Source organism: Mesoplodon mirus (genome assembly GCF_964341445.2).
Source record: "Mesoplodon mirus genome assembly, chromosome: 6".
Taxonomy (NCBI): domain Eukaryota; kingdom Metazoa; phylum Chordata; class Mammalia; order Artiodactyla; family Ziphiidae; genus Mesoplodon; species Mesoplodon mirus.
Window position 1 is genome coordinate 30010744 of NC_138982.1, and position 12861 is coordinate 30023604.

At 44.0% G+C, this 12861-nt stretch overlaps 1 protein-coding gene across 3 annotated transcripts in view; it reads right to left on the reverse strand.

The window, feature by feature from the left end:
• Window positions 1-2025: 2025 nt before the first annotated feature.
• OXNAD1 (oxidoreductase NAD binding domain containing 1) overlaps window positions 2026-12861 on the reverse strand; it is a 60657-nt gene continuing 49821 nt past the window's right edge. For 2 of the 3 annotated variants that reach the window (XM_082625138.1, XM_082625137.1), the window contains 4 exons: window positions 4481-4723; window positions 3627-3735; window positions 2816-2966; window positions 2026-2349 (listed from right to left, as the gene is read on the reverse strand). In XM_082625138.1, the coding sequence (XP_082481264.1) occupies window positions 2247-2349; window positions 2816-2966; window positions 3627-3735; window positions 4481-4723 (606 nt within the window). In that variant the 3' untranslated portion in view covers window positions 2026-2246. Of the gene's footprint in view, window positions 2967-3626; window positions 3736-4480; window positions 4724-12861 lie in introns of all 3 variants that reach the window. The other variant, XM_082625139.1, reaches the window with a different exon arrangement.

The window sequence follows — 12861 nt, forward strand, 5'->3', positions numbered from 1 at the left end:
GGGCAGGTCCTCTCACTCATGTAAGAAGTATCTACTAAGTACTTACCATGTGCGAAAGTGAGCGCTGAACAACAGAGCCCTACCGTGTGCAGGTTACAGGCAGGTGGACTAAACCGGCGCCATCCAGCCTCTTACACCCTTCCTGAATAGGATGAGGAAAAGCAAAGTAATAACACACTCACACTCATGCACTGCTCTACCGAGCACTTCATATGTTTCATCACCTTTAATCCCCATAACAGCCTTATGAGGGAGGGGGTATTATTACCTGTTTCACACGCAGGGGCACATATGTGCCCACATGTGTGTAATTACAAACTGAGGCATCACGCAGGTCAGTGACATGCTCCAGATCATCTACCCAGTACATGGCAGAGCTGAGGTCTGAACCCAAGCAGCCGGGCTCACAGGCTCTCTCCAGTTGACATTCTCAGCCACCACGCTATAAATTCCAAGTCACCCTGGCTGGACTTAATTTGAGGACCAAAGAGATTCTCACTGGCCCAGCAAGCAAGGGCAAAAGGACATCCTTGGCCAGGGGACCAGAAATACTGTTCAGCGCTCAGCACCAGAAAGAACAGAGCTGGAAGGAGCTACAGTCTAGGCAAAGGTCATGACCTGGCCCCTCAGTGATTTACAGATGGCGACAGTGTCTGGCAGGGTGGCGGGCAGAGCTGGGATCTCGACAGGTGGCCCTCGCTCTGTGACACAACAGCGGGCACACAGGCCCCCATCCCATATGCTGCACTGAAGCTACTCCCTGGCACCTCCACTCCCAACACAGAAAGGCCTGGGGTGGACTCCCTCTCGGTAGCTGGGTGTCCCCTCCCTACCAGCTGCCCTGGCCAGTGGGTGGAAGGGCCCTGCCGTGCTCCCACGCCCTTGAACCTCAGCATGCTCTGTGCCTCCGAGTGCTCCGCCCTCAAGGCCAGCTCTCGGCCTGGACACTTTGGGGCCAACGGGTGACTCAGGCTCCTTAGGGAGGTCAGAGCTCCTCACGTTCCCCTCACCTCTGAAATGGTGACGATCATTACCCTGAACGGACTCTGATATTCCTGTCGGGTCAAGGGTCCCCCTCTCCTCCTACGGAATTCAAATCTGGGATTGAAACAGTTGACAAATGATCCCTGCTTAAAACAAAATTCAAAACAGGGCAGAGGCTAGAATGGTGATGCTAGCCATCGCCAGACCCCATAAATCAGTGATGTGTTTAAGCCCTGGAGTCCCCGTGAGACCTGCAACCCCAGAGAGGAGAAAGGGTCTCCTGCCCTCTCTCATCAGCTGGAGAACAGAATCCTCTCCATGGACCCCTGCACTCCGGCTCTGGTCTGCCCTTCTTCCCGGACCCCCCTTACCTCATGGGGCTCTCCAGGAAAGTGGCCATGGTCCAAGACTGCCTGTCAGAAAGGAGGGCCTGGCCTGAGCCTGGGGACTTATTTCACATTTTTTAAACTCTAAACAGAGATAAGAAGTAAAGTCTGCTTTCTATCAGTTCCACCAGAGCAGCCTTAGGACGATGCTCTCCACTCTCTCCATGCATCCTGGGGACCACCTCCCAACCCCAGGCTTAGCAAGGGGTTAAACGGTAGTTGCTTGCTTTTAGTCACTCAACAGGTATATGAGAAGCTGCTGTGCCAGGAACAACCCTGGCAAAAGAATGAAATAAAAGGCAGAGGAACAGGGTTTGGAATTGGCTCTGTACCCCCTAATCAATCCTAAGCACATTTTTATAGCCAGCCAGCCGAGCCACTAAGGGCAGATTCAACAGGGAACATGGCAGTCATCCTTACCTTTGTCCCAAACATGAAGCCGCCTCCCACATGTAGCACTGAGGCAGGCGGCCAAGACACAGACCCCAGGAAGGGTTTCATCTGAGAAGAAACTAACAATGAGGATACATACTGAGGTTGTTTATTAACATGAAACAAATATGCTGGATGTTCAATTCCATAAAGCAGTTTTTCTAATAATTTTCTACTTCCAAACTCAACTTCTGAAGAAGCAAGGCTGCAGGCCACAATAAGGTAAACTAAAACATTAAATTTTATTTATTTATTTATTTATGGCTGCGTTGGGTCTTTGTTGCTGCATGCGGGCTTTCTCTAGTTGAAGCAAGCAGGGGCTAGTCTTCGTGGCGGTGCACAGGCTTCTCACTGCAGTGGCTTCCCTTGTTGCAGAGCATGGGCTCTAGGCGCACATGCTTCAGCAGCTGTGGCACGCAGGCTCAGGAGTTGTGGCACGTGGGCTTAGTTGCTCCATGGCATGTGGGATCTTCCCAGACCAGGGCTTGAACCCGTGTCCCCTGCATTGACAGGCGGATTCTTAACCACTGTGCCACCACGGAAGTCCCTAAGACATTAAATATAATAAAGCATTTCAAATGAAATTACGTTTAAATTTATTCAACATAAGATATATAGGTTGTTATCAAATAATTTAAAGATAGCCTACATTTCACACACAAAACCATATTTTCATATGACTGAATAAAAGTCTATGTCTTTTTTTCCCTTAAGGGCAAAGAAAATCCCTATCAACCAATTCGAGGTACATCATGAGATAATCAAGCAGTTATTCATAAAAGAAAGTCAACGTAGTGAAAACCAGTTTAATCAATGAAGTTTTTGCAACAAGTTTATCATCTAAGTCTGTCAGCTGGTTTTTCTTGTTTCTCCAACCTGTCACTGAGTTCACAGCCTTAAAAACGAAGGCTGGGCAGAGGTGAATTCATCCCCCACGAATCACAGAGTGTACTGTCTGTCCCTGTCCTCGTGGCCCTCCATCCCACCCTTCTGCCCCTGCGCCTGCCCCCTACCACCACTTCTCAAAGTAGATGTGCTCTTTGGGAACGTGGCTGCTCTCCAGGTCCTTGGAGAAGAAGTCTGTCATGGGAGGTGGGCCACAAATGTAGAACAAGGTCTCTTTCGAAATATGATATCTTATCTCCTTCTCCGTTATTCTTCCTTCTACCAAAAAACAGAATAAACACCAATTTAAGCCAGACGTGTCTGTACTGAAAAGAGGAAGGACTAACCACAACTCGGCAACAGTGTTTATTTTCAGTAATAAGCTCAGTGGGTTGCGTCCTGAGTCATCAGCATGCCAGCTCCTGCTGGTGTCCGGGCCGGACCCAAGCAGAGAGTGTGTCTCCAGGTTTCCTGAATCCACAGCAAGCAATGAGGACAGCTGATCATAATGCACTCTCCAGACAGGGCCAGGGAGCATACTGATCTTTGGGAGAGATTCAAAACTGCCTTCAGCAAAGTAAATAAACTGCTTTGTGAGAACTCCTTCCAGGGAGGGGAAACCACGAGAAATTTAAATTACTATTAATGGCAAATGGAATTGATTCAGTCAAAGCCGGAGTATAATTCTTTGTATGCATACTACCGCGATGACGCAAAGGTCCCCTAAAAAATGCAGAAAATAAATTTTTAATATGGGCAGCAGGAGATCTGTATATAATAAGTAAATCCAACTAACCTCTCCGTATTTTTCCATGATGAATCATCTCTCAATTCCCCAGGTAGTGACAACTCCCAACAATAAAGCATCTACACTCAACCAACTGGCACATCCACAAAATAATGGTATGGATACAGTCAAAACATCTTTAGGGGACTCACCTGTGATGTATGGCTTGAGGTCTGCACTGATTTGTGTAGTCTGTTTTGTAACATGCAAACTGCATGCAATCTTCTCAGGAAATTCATTTACTAAATCAAGGATATTTTTCTGGAATGTCAAACATATTTGGTCACACTACAATTTAAAAAAATCAAAACAGATGTGCACCCCCAGGGATGCTGAACCTCCACTGCCATTCTGCACACGTCTGCCTCTCCGCTCTCTACTTAGAGAGATATTGTTTGCAGCCGAGCAGGCCAGAGCATTCAGAGTACAGAGGGCTATTTGGCTTTAATTGAAATCTGAATATGCTAACAAGCATATTACTAACTCTCCGGGAGTTTTTTCTTTTTCCTTTTTCTCCGGCGTGGGCAATTAAGCAGCAGTTTCACTGACCACAGTTGTGTCTTTTAACTGTTTCTGTTCTTTTGTTATCCTTGCAGCTGCAAAGCAATCCAGAGTGAACCCCTTCTCCTGTCAAATGGACTTAGCTTCCACAGATGCAGCCGCTGGGGGTTCCACACACCCAGCTGGGTCTCACCTACTCCTGTGCCATCTGAGCCCACCCGCAGTCCCCGTGACTCTCTGGGGAACCCCAGCGCCACGCTGATCTTCCTGCTCGTCCACCTCCTGATTCAAGCCCCCAGCCCTGCCCTCTCCTGTCACTGCACTGGGAGCCTCCTCAGCACTAGCTTGTTAAATTGTCCTGGGCCTCATGTGAACATGATTCAGCCTTTCCAGACTCTGAACTGTTGCAGAGAAGACGCAATGGAGACAAGAAAGGTCCGTGGACACTAGTACCACGATGCGAGTCTGCTCACAGCAAGCTATGTGACACACACTCCTCCCTTACCTTGAACAGGAGCTCGCTGGTGTTTTTTGCGCTGTAGAACAGTCTGATTGTTCCAATCTCATACCCACGTCCCTTGTTCGCCCGTTCTCTGTGGAGGTCTGCTGCGTGGCGCAGGATGGAAAGCAGAGGGTTAATTCCAACTCCTCCCGCAATCAACACAAGGTTTCTAGAGGCGTCTGCAGGCTGAGGGTCAAAGAGGAACTCTCCACCCACTCTCAAGGCCACTTCCGAGTCCAGTGTACACTGAGGGGGGAGAGAAACGAGCCTTTAATGCTGTGTAGCAGAGGCCTTAAACCATGTTCTTCCTTCGGAAAGCAGAGCACATCCACCTCATATATTTTGGTCAGTTTCTAGGGCCATTTTTACAGCTTGCTCTCAGTTCTCGCAGGGCCGTGAACTGATCCGACCTGTGCCTCCTACAGGCCATGTGCTCCTCCACCTTCAGGATGCAAGCTGCACAGCCACTCTGGTGTGGAGAGACGGAGGCTCGCTTCAGGAACCCTGCCATTTGCTAACTTCTCAGGTGTTGAACTAACTGGGCTGTGCAAAGAGGCATTGGGCCCAGGGGACAGCCCTGAAGTATGAGTGTCCTTTTCTGAGCTGTGCTCCTGTGTTCTGATTAAAGCCTTGGAGCCGAGAGGCGGGATGGGGCTACCCTGGGCTCATCAGGGCTGAGAAGTGGGGGTCCCCCTCCTAGCCGCCAGCAGGGAACAGCCAGGCTGCTCCACAGGCTGAGGCCAGCACTGCGGTCCTGCTCAGTGCTGTCAGCTTCTCCCTGGAGCAGAACAGGCAGCCAGAGGTTCCAGCCTAGGGGTTAAGTACCACTCACACCCACCCAGGTAAAGCAGCTACAACTGGGTGAGGTCACTTACACCAGAGATACCATCGGAGCTGAATGCACTGGTTCTCCACGGGGGCGATACTGCCCCTGAGGGAGGTGTTTTGGAAATCTGTGGTGACACTTTTTTCAGGTCATGATGACTTACGGAATCCAACTGGCACTTAGAGGGCAAGGCCAGCGACACCAGATGTCCTGTGAAGTTAGTGGTGTCCCGAAACTGGCTCCTACTAAGCAGATGGTTAAATCTGCAGGAATTCTGTGGGCCAGTTTCTACTGGTAGTTTGATGCCAGCCACTGTGGGAGTATTTACAGCACAGAAATCAGCAAATGAGGCAAACGAGGGTTTTTAAGTCAGAGAGCTGGTCTGGTGACACACCAGTCTCTGTGATGCACAGGGCTGCCCTGCACAGACTTCTAAAAGACCCATGGGACATACATGCAGGTGAAAACTGGTTTGGAATGACCTGAGACTAGACCCTAAATCATTTTACAAAAAGACTCGACCGGAGGGCAGACAGCAGAAGCAAGAAGAACGACAATCCTGCAGCCTGTGGAACAAAAACCACATTGACAGAAAGACAGACATGATGAAAAGGCAGAGGGCTATGTACCAGATGAAGGAACAAGATAAAACCCCAGAAAAACAACTAAATGAAGTGGAGATAGGCAACATTCCAGAAAAAGAATTCAGAATAATGATAGTGAAGATGATCCAGGACCTCTGAAAAAAAATGGAGGCAAAGATCGAGAAGATGCAAGAAATGTTTAACAAAGACCTAGAAGAATTAAAGAACAAACAAACAGAGATGAACAATACAATAACTGAAATGAAAACTACACTAGAAGGAATCAATAGCAGAATAACTGAGGCAGAAGAACGGATAAGTGACCTGGAAGACAGAATGGCGGAACTCACTGCTGTGGAACAGAATAAAGAAAAAAGAATGAAAAGAAATGAAGACAGCCTAAGAGACCTCTGGGACAACATTAAATGCAACAACATTCGCATTACAGAGTCCCAGAAGGAGAAGACAGAAAGAAAGGACCCAAGAAAATATTTGAAGAGATTATAGTCGAAAACTTCCCTAACATGGGAAAGGAAATAGCCACCCAAGTCCAGGAAGTGCAGAGAGTCCCATACAGGATAAACCGAAGGAGAAACCCGCAGAGACGCACAGTAATCAAACTGGCAAAAATTAAAGAAAAATTAGTGAAAGCAGCAAGGGAAAAATGACAAATAACATACAAGGGAACTCCCATAAGGTTAATAGCTGATTTCTCAGCAGAAACTCTACAAGCCAGAAGGGAGTGGCATGATATATTTAAAGTGATGAAAGGGAAGAACCTACAACCAAGATTACTCGACCCAGCTGAAAGATCTCATTCAGATTCGATGGAAAAATCAAAAGCTTTACAGACATGCTAAGAGAATTCAGCACCACCAAACCAGCTCTACAACAAATGCTAAAGGAACTTCTCTAAGGGGGAAACACAAGAGAAGAAAAGGACCTACAAAACAAACCCAAGGGCTTCCCTGGTGGCGCAGTGGTTAAGAGTCCGCCTGCCGATGCAGGGGACACGGGTTCGTGCCCCAGTCCGGAAAGATCCCACATGCTGTGGAGCGGCTAGGCCCGTGAGCCATGGCCGCTGAGCCTGTGCACCTGGAGCCTGTGCTCCACAACGGGAGAGGCCACAACAGTGAGAGGCCCGTGTACCGCAAAAAAAATAAATAAAACCCAAAACAATTAAGAAAATGGTCATAGGAACATGCACATTGATAATTACCTTAAATGTGAATGGATTAAATGCTCCAACCAAAAGACACAGACTCGCTGAATGGATACAAAAACAAGATGCATATATATATGCTGTCTACAAGAGACCCACTTCAGACCTAGGGACACATACAGACTGAAAGTGAGGGGATGGAAAAAGATATTCCATGCAAATGGAAATCAAAAGAAAGCTGGAGTAGCAATTCTCGTATCAGGGGAAATAGACTTTAAAATAAAGAATGTTACAAGAGACAAGGAAGGACACTACATAATGATCAAGGGATCAATCCAAGAAGAAGATATAACAATTATAAACATATATGCACCCAACATAGGAGCACCTCAATACATAAGGCAACTGCTAACAGCTATAAAAGAGGAAATCGACAGTAACACAATAATACTTTAACACCTCACTTACACCAATGGACAGATCAACCAAACAGAAAAGTAATAAGGAAACACAGGCTTTAATGACACAAAAGACCAGATACATTTGATATTTATAGGACATTCAATGCAAAAACAGCAGATTACACTTTCTTCTCAAGTGTGCACAGAACATTCTCCAGGATAGATCACATCTTGGGTCACAAATCAAGCCTTAGTAAATTAAAGAATATTGAAATCATATCAAGCATCTTTTCTGACCACAATGCTATGAGATCAGAAATCAATTACAGGGAAAAAAACCCACAAAAACCACAAACACATGGAAGCTAAACAATACGTTACTAAATAACCAAGAGATCACTGAAGAAACCCAAGAGTAAATCAAAAAATACCTGGAGACAAATGACAATGAAAACAGAATGATCCAAAACCTATGGGATGCAGCAAAAGCAGTTCTAAGAGGTTAAGTTTATAGCAATACAAGCCTACCTCAAGAAAAAACAAAAATCTCAAATAAACAATCTAACCTTACAACTAAAAGAACTAGAGAAAGAAGAACAAACAAAACCAAAAGTTAGTAGAAGGAAAGAAATCATAAAGATCAGAGCAGAAATAAATGAAATAGAAACAAAGAAAACAACAGCAAAGATCAATAAAACTAAAAGGTGGTTCTTTGAGAAGATAAACAAAATTGATAAACCATTAGCCAGGCGCATCAAGAAAAAGAGGGAGAGGACTCAAATCAATAAAATTAGAAATGAAAAAGGAGAAGTTACAACAGACACTGCAGAAATACAAAGCATCCTAAGAGACTACTACAAGCAACTCTATGCCAATAAAATGGACAACCTGGAAGAAATGGACAAATTCTTAGAAAGGTATAACCTTCCAAGACTGAACCAGGAAGAAATAGAAAATATAAACAGACCAATCACAAGTAATGAAATTGAAACTGTGATTAAAAATCTTCCAACAAACAAAAATCCAGGACCAGATGGCTTCACAGGTGAATTCTACCAAACATTTAGAGAAGAGCTAACACCCATCCTTCTCAAACTCTTCCAAAAAACTGCAGGGGACGGAACACTCCCAAACACGTTCTGTGAGGCCACCATCACCCTGATACCAAAACCAAAGATACTACAAAAACAGAATATTACACACCAATATCACTGATGAATATAGATGCAAAAATCCTCAACAAAATACTAGCAAACAGAATCCAACAACACATTAAAAGGATCATACACCATGATCAAGTGGGATTTATGCCAGGGATGCAAGGATTCTTCGGTATACACAAATCAATCAATGTGATACACCATATTAACAAATTGAAGAATAAAAACCATATGATCATCTCAATAGATGCAGAAAAAGCTTTTGACAAAATTCAACACCCATTTATGATAAAAACTCTCCAGAAAGTAGGCATAGAGGGAAGCTTCCTCAACATAATAAAGGCCATATACAACAAGCCCACAGCAAACATCATTCTCAATGACGAAAAACTGAAAGCATTTCTTCTAAGATCAGAAAAAAACAAAGATGTCCACTCTCACCACTATTAGTCAACATAGTTGCAGGATACAAAATTAATGCACAGAAATCTCTGGCATTCCTATACATAAATGATGAAACAGCTGAAAGAGAAATTAAGGAAACACTCCCATTTACCACTGCAACACAACGAATAAAATACCTAGGAATAAACCTACCTAGGGAGACAAAAGACCTGTATGCAGAGAACTACAAGACACTGATGAAAGAAATTAAAGATGACACCAACAGATGGAGAGATATACCATGTTCTTGGATTGGAAGAATCAATATTGTGACAATGACTATACTTCCCAAGCAACCGACAGATTCAATGCAATCCCTATCAAATTACCAATGGCATTTTTTACAGAACTAGAAAAAATCTTAACATTTGTATGGAGACACAAAAGACCCTGAATAGCCAAAGCAGTCTTCAGGGAAAAAAATGGAGCTAGAGGAATCAGACTCCCTGACTTCAGACTATACTACAAAGCTACAGTAATCAAGACAATATGGTACTGGCACAAAAACAGAAACATAGATCAATGGAACAGGATAGAAAGCCCAGAGATATACCCATGCACCTATGGTCAACTAATCTATGACAAAGGAGACAAGGATATACAAGAGAAAAAACACTCTCTTCAATAAGTGGTGCTGGGAAAACTGGACAGCTCCATGTAGAAGAATGAAATTAGAACACTCCCTAACACCATACACAAAAATAAACTCAAAATGGATTAGAGACCTAAATGTAAGACCATACACTATAAAACTCTTAGAGAAAAACACAGGAAGAACACTCTTTGACATAAATCACAGCAAGATCTTTTTTGATGCACCCCCTAGAGTAATGGAAATAAAAACAAAAATAAGCAAATGGGACCTAATGAAATTTAAAAGCTTTTGCAAAGCAAAGGAAACTACAAACAAGACGAAAAGACAACCCTCAGAATGGGAGAAAATATTTGCAAACAAATCAATGGACAAAGGATTAATCTCCAAAATATATAAACAGCTCATGAAGCTCAATATTAAAAAAACAAACGACCCAATCAAAAAATGGGCAGAAGACCTAAATAGACATTTCTCCAAAGAAGGCATACAGATGACCAAGAAGCATATGAAAAGCTGCTCAACATCACTAATTATTAGAGAAATGCAAATCAAAACTACAATGAGGTATCACCTCACACCAGTTAGAATGGGCATCATGAGAAAACCTACAAACAAATGCTGGAGAGGGTGTGGAGAAAAGGGAACCCTCTTGCACTGTTGGTGGGAATGTAAATTAATACAGCCACTATGGAGAACAGTATAGAGGTTCCTTAAAAAACTAAAAATAGGGCTTCCCTGGTGGCGCAGTGGTTGAGAGTCCGCCTGCCGATGCAGGGGACGCAGGTTCGTGCCCTGGTCCGGGAAGATCCCACATGCCGCGGAGCAGCTGGGCCCGTGAGCCATAGGCCGCTGAGCCTGCACGTCCGGAGCCTGTGCTCCGCAACGGGAGAGGCCACAATGGTGAGAGGCCTGCGTACCGCAAAAAACCACAAAAAAAACAAAGAAAAACTAAAAATAGAATTACCATATGACCCAGCAATCCCATTACTGGGCATATACCCAGAGAAAACCGTAATTCAAAAAGACACATGTACTCCAATGTTCACTGCAGCACTATTTACAATAGCCAGGACATGGAAGCAACCGAGATGTCCATCAACAGATGAACGGATAAAGAAGATGTGGTACATATATACAATGGAATATTACTCAGCCATAAAAAGGAACAAAATTGGGTCATTTGTAGAGACATGGTAAGAACTAGAGACAGTCATACAGAGTGAAGTAAGTAAGAAATAGAAAAACAAATATAGTATATTAACGCATATATGTGGAACCTAGAAAAATGGTAGAGATGAACCAGTTTGCAGGGCAGAAATTGAGACACAGATGTAGAGAACAAATGTATAGACATGAAGGGGGGAAAGCAGCGGGGTCTGGGGGGTGGTGGTATGATGAATTGGGAGACTGGGATTGACATGTATACACTGATGTGTACAAAATGGATAACTAATAAGAACCTGCTGTATAAAAAAAAAAGAGGGCTTCCCTCCAGTGGCACAGTGGTTGAGAGTCTGCCTGCCGATCCAGGGGACACGGGTTCGTGCCCTGATCCGGGAAGATCCCACATGCCGTGGAGCAGCTAGGCCCGTAAGCCATGGCCACTGAGCCTGCGTGTCTGGAGCCTGTGCTCCGCAATGGGAGAGGCCACAACAGTGAGAGGCCCGCTTATCGCCAAAAAACCCCAAAAAACAAAACAAAAAAAACAGAAACAAAAACAATTCAAAGTATTGTTTGCATGGATCTAATGTGGTCTGAATTTTCCAGAATGTCACTGCCATGCAGATTGTATGTTGTTGTGTCCAGAAATTTACCAAACATGTTCACTATTCTGGAGAACCACATCCCAGTGTACAGCACATATGCGTGGTCCTTCTGTTGCCAGGAAACACCTGTACCATCTGCATCTGTATACGTGTATTCACGGTGATCCTACACTGAGGAACAGCAACCTGCCTACCTCATTCTACCTTCTAGTTTAGACATGTCCCACCATTTATACACTGAAATAGAGTCTTTGAATATGGATCACTTTCTTTTATTTCTCCTTTGTACTGTATTTAGAGAATTATGTTATATTTTAAATATATTTATTTAATGTGTGTACTTATGTATATACTAACTTTGAATTTCATTTCAGAAATGAAAGGGGGCATTGGATCCGGCAGTGTTGAGAACCCTTAGTTTGGAGAAAAACACACTGATCTAGGAGTCGGAAAGCTAACTTTTAATCACAGCCCCTATGAAATCCAGCAAGTCCCTTCACTCCTCTCAGCCTCTGCTGCCGCATGTGGAAAATGGGTTCTAGCCCGTCCTGCTCACCCCCCAGGGCCACGGTGGGCATTGCATGACACTGTGGGGGAACCCCTGCTGGCATCAAGCACTACATGGACGGTATTTTGGTCATGTGGCTGTCACAGAAGAAAAAACGTAGGGGGTGCCTGCTTCCTTCTTCCCTGTCACCAAAAAACAGAACTTAGGAATAAAGAAATCATTTAGACTAGGAACATTCTTGACACAAATCAACTGAGTAGACTCCCTCAGTTCAGGCACTTTCTGAAGACCAACCCTGAGCACTCAACTGGTGCCTTGCCTGACAGGTGCACAGTAAGTACTTTTTGATATGAATTTAATTTGGGGCTCTACAATTTAAAGAACTTAGAGAAAATCTAAGAAAAAATGAAAATTATGTGAATTCACAGAACAGGTCCTTTTTGGTCAAGAAATGTTAAATGAATGGAAATCCTTTCTCTGAGGGGGAAAAAAAAACCCATCTGAACTTAACTATTTTAAAGATGCAGGAGATTTTTACATGAAGGACGGTACGTGGGTTTTCATTTTTGACAGAAGGAATTAGCAGCAAGGGTGCATTCTTTTAGGAAAAACTAAAATCTAGGAATTGCTACACTGGCTTCTAAAGTGCTTTAAAATGCTCTTTCCTTTCAAGTCTTGAAAACAGAAATCTGTGGAGGCTCTGTCTAATGATGACAGTAGAGTTAATCTCTCTCCCCTCCTCTCCTTCTTGCCCGTACATTTCTCTTTATCTCTAAGAATCTAAGAGTAAAAGAGACTAAGAAACAAGACAGAAATAATTCCCTCCAATGGTCACCTTCAGAGTGCTTAGTAATGACAACAAACAAAACCTTTAGGTTACTGTTTTTAGAAACCAGAGCATTTTCAACCCTTAAGTTGTCAAGAAAATATGCCCCAGA